The 6,369-nt window shown below is 57.9% G+C and overlaps 1 protein-coding gene across 2 annotated transcripts; it reads left to right on the top strand.

Moving 5' to 3' along the window:
• Positions 1-4,637: 4,637 nt before the first annotated feature.
• LDBPK_272680 lies at positions 4,638-6,140 on the top strand (the record flags this gene model as incomplete). Of its 2 annotated transcripts, none has more annotated exons than XM_024473484.1 (1): positions 4,638-6,140. In XM_024473484.1, the coding sequence occupies one exon, from the start codon at positions 4,638-4,640 to the stop codon at positions 6,138-6,140; it is 1,503 nt and encodes a 500-aa protein (XP_024329255.1). Both variants share the same exon structure in this region, with proteins under 2 accessions (XP_024329255.1, XP_003863126.1).
• Between the last annotated feature and the right edge of the window lie 229 nt (positions 6,141-6,369).

The raw sequence follows: 6,369 nt of genomic DNA, 5'->3' as shown, positions 1-6,369 counted from the left end.
TCAGACGCGCGAAGCGATTCGAGACACACCTCCATTGGACGCACTCCTAAGAGTGCGTCTGTGTTGTGGATGGCGAGGTAGACGCAAGCGAAGGCAGCAGCTGCGGAAGTCTTGTTGTTTACTCCTAATCCGCGCTTTCTGCTGTTGCTGCGTCCCACCCAGTCCCCATCGACGGTATCCGTGAGCATGTGCACGACGGCTTTGTTGGGCGTCACCTCTGACACAGCCCACCTGCGCGTACATGCTGCTGTTTTTTTCTCTGAAATGCCGCCTAAAAAGGAGCGAAACCACAAGATCAACGTGAGTGTCTCCCGCATCCAAGCGTACGGCGGCCTGCTGGCCAGAAGGGCAGCACGCTCATTGGTGCCTCTCTCTTCTTTTTGTTTCTCTGTGCTTCACTGCCTTTCCCCCTCCACAGCCCACGCTGAGCGCACGGCACGAGTGAATGGTGTGTGCGTGTGGGCAGGGGAAGGAGTGGAGGCGAGAGAAAGGCAACACCACGCCATGAAGTACCACCAAAAAAAAAAAAGAGCGAAAAGCGCAAACAAAAAAAAAAGAAAGCATGTAATCTCCCCGGTCTGCCTCCCCTCCCTCTCCTCCTTTTCTTCTCTTTTTTTCTTCCTTCTTCCGCTGTTTTTTTTTTCTGTCGTCGTAAATGTTTTCCCTCCTCTCTCCGCTCGGTGACCCACAGACCGGCAAGCACCGCGCAGTTGATAACAGCTGTTTCGGTTTTGCTCGTCCTCTGTCTCGCTGCCTTCTTCCTTTTCTCGCGCTCTTTTTTTCTGATTTTCGTTTTGATTTTGATGGTTGTTGTCTTTTGCCTTTTCTCCGCCCTGACGATGCCGACCACTTCACGGCGGTACCAGGGTCCGCTACCCCACTCTGCGGGGAAGTCAAGAGCCTGTACGGCCTCACAGGCTCTTGGTGTCGGCGGACAGGACTGGGCTGGCGCTGCGCGGAAGAGACTCGCAGACACGACCACGTGAGTGCCATCCCACTGCGAGTTCTGTCGACTATTCAAAACGTGTATAGCTTCCACCCGCTGCCTTTCGGCTTTTGAGGCGTTGCGGCGATATCGAGCTTAGTCCTTGGCCTGGCCTGCGCTGTATGCATTTGGATCGCCGTTTGCTAAAACCACGCCAAACGGTGCTGGCCATCCGGGGCCGACACAGCCGTCGTGCAGCAGAGGTAGAAGAGCTGTGGTTGTGGACGCGTCTATGTGTTGGTGTGTTCGTGGTAGAAGGACACACGCTGGCGAAAACAGGATGTGAACAAGCGTGCTGGCTTTTCGTTTGTGGTTTTTTGTTCTGTTCCCTCTTACTACTTAGTCTGCGCTCCTTTCGGCTGTGCCTCTTGTCCGACATCCGGCCCATTGTTCTCTTCTGCCTCGTTCTTCCTCTCTCGCAGTTTCTCTGCCACGCGACGGCCACTCAAGCATGTCGACACCACTGCAGAAGAAGTGCGGGATGTGCTGAAGGAGCACGAAGGAAGTAAACGAAAGGAAGAACGAAGGTGAGCGAGTGGATGCGTCTGCCGGCGTAAGTGGACGAAGAAGAAGATCGCCAAAACTCTGCCGCCCCAGGACCGGCGATAACGTGCAGGACTGGAGAGCGCGGGGCTTTTCGGACACAACACCCGTTAAGGCCCGCTTATCCTCTTGCACCTTCTTTCCTTTAACGTGTTGGGCGGTGAGGAGCACCTCATAATGCCTCACTGTGCCGCAGTCTTTTTATGGCGGCGACTATACCCTTCTGAGCGAGATGTGCTCCGCCTAACGAAAGAAACGATCCACCATGGCACGGCGTAAACGGAATCGCATCCGCATCAGACGTGCCTACCCCTGCGTCGTTCGGCGGCCCAACGAACTCGTGTCTTTGTTGTGCTTCACCCACCTCAGTCACCGGTAGGTGCGAGATAACGGACCGCAGATGCATCTCGGCACGTGCGCAGCAGTCTTTACCCACGCACGGCCCTCCCTGATACTCCCGTGGCTCATATCCAGCGAGCGCCAAACAGCATGGCCTCTTTTTCCATCTGCGCACAATCGCCTCCTCTTTTTCCGTGGTTTCGGTGCAGCTTTCTTGATGGCATGATTCGATGCTACTAATATACTCATGGACGCCGCCGCAAGAAGCTGCGGGCCCCGTGCTTGCAGCGACCGCGCTGAGTGCGAAACGATGGTGCGGGGACGTGGCCTGCGGCGAGTACAACCGGGCCACTCACGACACGTACAAACAAGCGCGGCTCTTACTACGGACTCGCTCCTCCTCCTCACGGCACTCTCACGCGGGCCCTCTAAGTGTGGTAGATGGCATCTGGAGCCACTGGCCCGTCGCGTGCGCCTCGCATTTTAGTTTTATCTGTGACCGTGGCGCGTCGGAATAAAAGGACGAGGCGGACAGGCTTGCCGAACCGGCAGTGGCAAAGAAGCCGACGCCAACTTTATGGACGGCAGACCTGTTCATCGGTTGCACACGCTAGGCCGACATGCCCTCGGTTACCCGCGCGGCAGACATCACTGCTTCCGCCCTCGAGCAGGGCCTTGGACGCGGTCCGCATCTATCAGGGCATGCTGTCGACCCAGGTCCATGTGACGCCGATGGTGCGGCACGTATGCGAAGGGGGAATGAAGAAGGACGGGAAGAGCCCACTAGCCGCTCGCTCCCGGTTCAACGGCAGGCCGGCTTGTCCGAGACGGCGCGGATTCAGCCGTATGCCTTGCGAAGGGTGGTGAGCTGCGGTTTCACGCAGATAATCGCCGATGTGTGTGTGGAGGCGCGGAGCGCTGAAGAAACAGCGTCTGATTACCATCGCTGTCTCTCTCTCTCTATTTGCTCTCCGTTCTCCCGCCCGCCAGCCGCTGTCTCTCTCATTATCCTTCCCTCCCCTCACCCTCCGCTCTTCACACGGTAATTTCGCTCCGACGTGTGAGCGCTCGTGTACGAATGGATATCGAAGGGTTGTTGCAAGTGGCCGTGTTTGTGTGTGTGTGTGCGCGCAGCGGAAGGCAGGGCGCTGACTTCGTCGGCACTGATGTATGCATCTACTCGGCGTCTTTCTCGCCCTTTTCTGTAGTGCCGCGCACACTCTTGGCTGACGCTCGAGATCTCTTTTTTCCTCCGCTTTACCTCATGTGCTCTGCTCGTGTGTGTCGCGGTACCTGCGCCGCCGCTTCGGATTGTCGGTGCCCCTGCCCAAGTTCGCATCGTTTGTGCCATCGAGCCCTCCTGTGCAGCGAGCCGTGGGTACCTTGAGCGCGTTTCCGAGCGCCCTGTAGCGCTATGAAAGCGTTGCCAACGTGGGCACGGCGCACGTGTATCGATGGTACCGACAGCCATGAGGAGAGAGGCAGGGCTCAAGAAAAAATGTGCGCACTCGATCGAAACTGGCAACTTTCCTGCGTGGGGAGGCGTTCGAGAGCAGCCCGCGACGAAAGGACTGAACAACGTGAGGTGCCAGAACACCTCGTCGAGTGCTTGCAGGTGCTGTTCTCATTTTTGTTCGTCTTTTCGTCTGCGCCGGCGCGTGGGTGGTGTGCACTTGAGGGGTGGTACCTGAGTGGTCGTGCAGGCCCCCTCCCCCTACACTCCACCACCACCATCCTCATCTCCAGTCTTCCAGCCTGCCTTTACGACTTTTTTCTTCAGATACCTCACCTCCGCACCTTGGCCGGCCACGATGAATCTGTGCGCCTGTGTGTGTGGGTGAGGGTAGTGGGGTACAAGAGTCACAATCTGATGGCCGCTCGCCTGACGCACTCTCATCCTTTCCACCCCTCACGGAAGCGCAGCAGTGAGCGGAAGTGGGAGGAGGAGCAAGTAAGGCAAGTCACCTACCTCTGCATATTGTTTCCATGATGTGTGGCGGAGGGAGGAGTGGCCGAGTAACGTGTGTATACGCCCTCTCTGCTCCGGTCCCGTTTGCCCCTCGTTGCGGCCCCCCTCCCCGTACGTGTGCCTGCGTCTGTATGAACGCGCGTCGGACCACCTACGCGTGTGGGCGGGGCGCGCAAAGAAGGTGCGCGAAAAGCCAACGAGATCCGCGCACGTTTCATTTTTTTTTTGCTTGTTTTGTGCGCCTCGCACCACTGCTGCCCACAACCTCTTGGCCGGCATGGCCTGTTGCCTGCCTCCCTCTGTGAGGAGGAGCACCTGAGCCTTTTCCGAGGGTTAGAGTGTGCACGGGCGGAGAACCGAAATGTAGCACACCGTATCCCGTGCGAGGCAAAGGCAGTTAGGCCGTCTCACTCGTGGGGGCGCAGGAATCCGGTGCATAAAGCATCGATCCTGTCTTTTGGGCGCCATCGGCACCCATGACAGCTCATGCAGTGAATACTCCTTTCCCCACACCTCCCCGTCGCCCGGCACCTCCCTCCCATTCTCGGTGCCTCGACTGGTCATTGGGTACCTAGTCACTACAGCTGCGGTACGCACAGAACGCGCATGCGTAAGCCAGCGCCCAAGCCCTGATCACTTCCACGCAAGCCTTTCCGAACACTGACTGACCCCCCCCCCTCCCCAACTCCCGCAGCGCTGTGCAGCGTAACACATATTCACGCCTCCGTTTCAGCAGACACACGCTTTCCGCTCACGGAGCTGCCCCGACTAACCTCTCGCGCTTCACATACCTGCATCACCATGGCCAGCGGGGAAACAAACCCCCTCAATGTGCAGTATGGTGAGTTCCCTGGCAATCAGGTCCACGAGGATTCTCTCGACCTACGCTCCGAGTTTGACATGGAAGTAGCGCAGGGATACGACGCGAAATGCGTGCGGGGGGTGGAGGACGTCTCCTCCGCCGAGGCGCCGGACCCATACGACTTCTCGCGGTACGACCCGAGGCGCCAGATCGAGTTGCAGGACAAGATCCGCGCTGATCGCGTGGCCCGCCGCCTCGTCCCCGCGAATGTGTTCCAGAAGTACTTCGACTACTTGGTGCCCTACGGCGGCCTGGTTTCCACGGGCCTCAACCTGGCCAGCTCCTCCATTGGTGCCGGCATTATTGCGCTGCCCTACGCCTTCAACGCCTCTGGTCTTGTTATGGCCATCATCTACATGTTCATGATTGCCTACCTCACCATCTACTCCTACTACCTGCTGGGCCAGGCGGGCACCAAGACTGGTCTGCGCAACTACGAGCAGATCGTACGCACGCTCCTCGGCCCTGGCGCGGACTACTTCCTCGCCTTCTGCATGTGGTTTCTCAGTTTTGGCGGGGAGGTGTCGTACGTCATCTCCGTGAAGGATGTGCTGACGGCCTTCCTCGAGGACGCGGACAACACGCCGGCGTTCTTGCTGAACATCTGGGGCCAGCGCCTCCTCACCTTCCTCGTGTGGCTCGTGGCCATGCTGCCGCTGTGCCTGCCGAAGGAGATCAACTCGCTGCGCTACTTCTCCTGCGTCGCGATTGTGTTCATAGTGTATTTTGTGATTGCGATGGTAGTGCACAGCGCGCAGAACGGCCTGCGCGCGGATCCGCGCCCGGAGATCAGGATGTTCACGACGGGCAACACCGCCGTTTCTGGGATGTCCACGTTCATCTTCGCCTTCCTATCGCAGCTGAACGCGTATGAAAGTTATGAAGAAATGAACAACCCCACGCCGCTGCGCCTCACGCTGGGTGCCACCATCTCTGTGGGCATCGTGTTTGTGTTGTACTTCCTCGCCGGCCTCTTTGGCTACCTTGACTTCGGCACCGAGATGACCGGCTCCGCGCTGAAGAAGTACAATCCGGTGAAGGACGTCATGATGGGCGTCGGATACGTGGGTATCCTGTTCAAGCTGTGCGTTGGGTTCGGTCTGCACATGATCCCGGTTCGTGATGCCATCTACCACTGCGTCCGCGTGGACGTGCACACGTTTGCGTGGTGGAAGAACGCGTGCGTGTGCGCCTTCATGGCGCTGCTGTCGCTCGTGGCTGGTCTGTTCATCCCGAGCATCAACGTCGTCTTCGGCCTCGTTGGCGGCTTCTCTGGCGGCTTCATCGGCTTTATCTACCCCTCCTTCATGGTCATGTACTCCGGCAACTGGTCGCTGTCGTCGGTTGGGTGGTTCCACTACCTGTCCACGTACTTTTTGCTGATTGTCGGCGTCGTTGGCGTCGTGTGGGGCACGGCCAGCTCCATCTATGGCGAGATTTAACTTTTTTTTTCTTTGTCAACGGTCAATAGGCTAATGGAGTAAAACCGTCGACGCTCGGTGGTAAAGAAGATGTGAAGAGAAGTGCGTCGTGCCTTCTCATCGATTGCCGGCCGGGAGGGTTGTTTTGAATGTCGCTCTCTCCCTTCTTTGTTGCTCCGTGCCATGAGTTTATCCTCAGCTAGCGTGGCTGTGCTCGTCGTTCTTGTTTGTTTTCTTACTTTTCATTGTT

This window comes from Leishmania donovani, chromosome 31, assembly GCF_000227135.1.
Source record: "Leishmania donovani BPK282A1 complete genome, chromosome 31".
Classification (NCBI taxonomy): Eukaryota; Euglenozoa; class Kinetoplastea; order Trypanosomatida; family Trypanosomatidae; genus Leishmania; species Leishmania donovani.
This window is presented reverse-complemented; position numbering and strand designations above follow the sequence as displayed.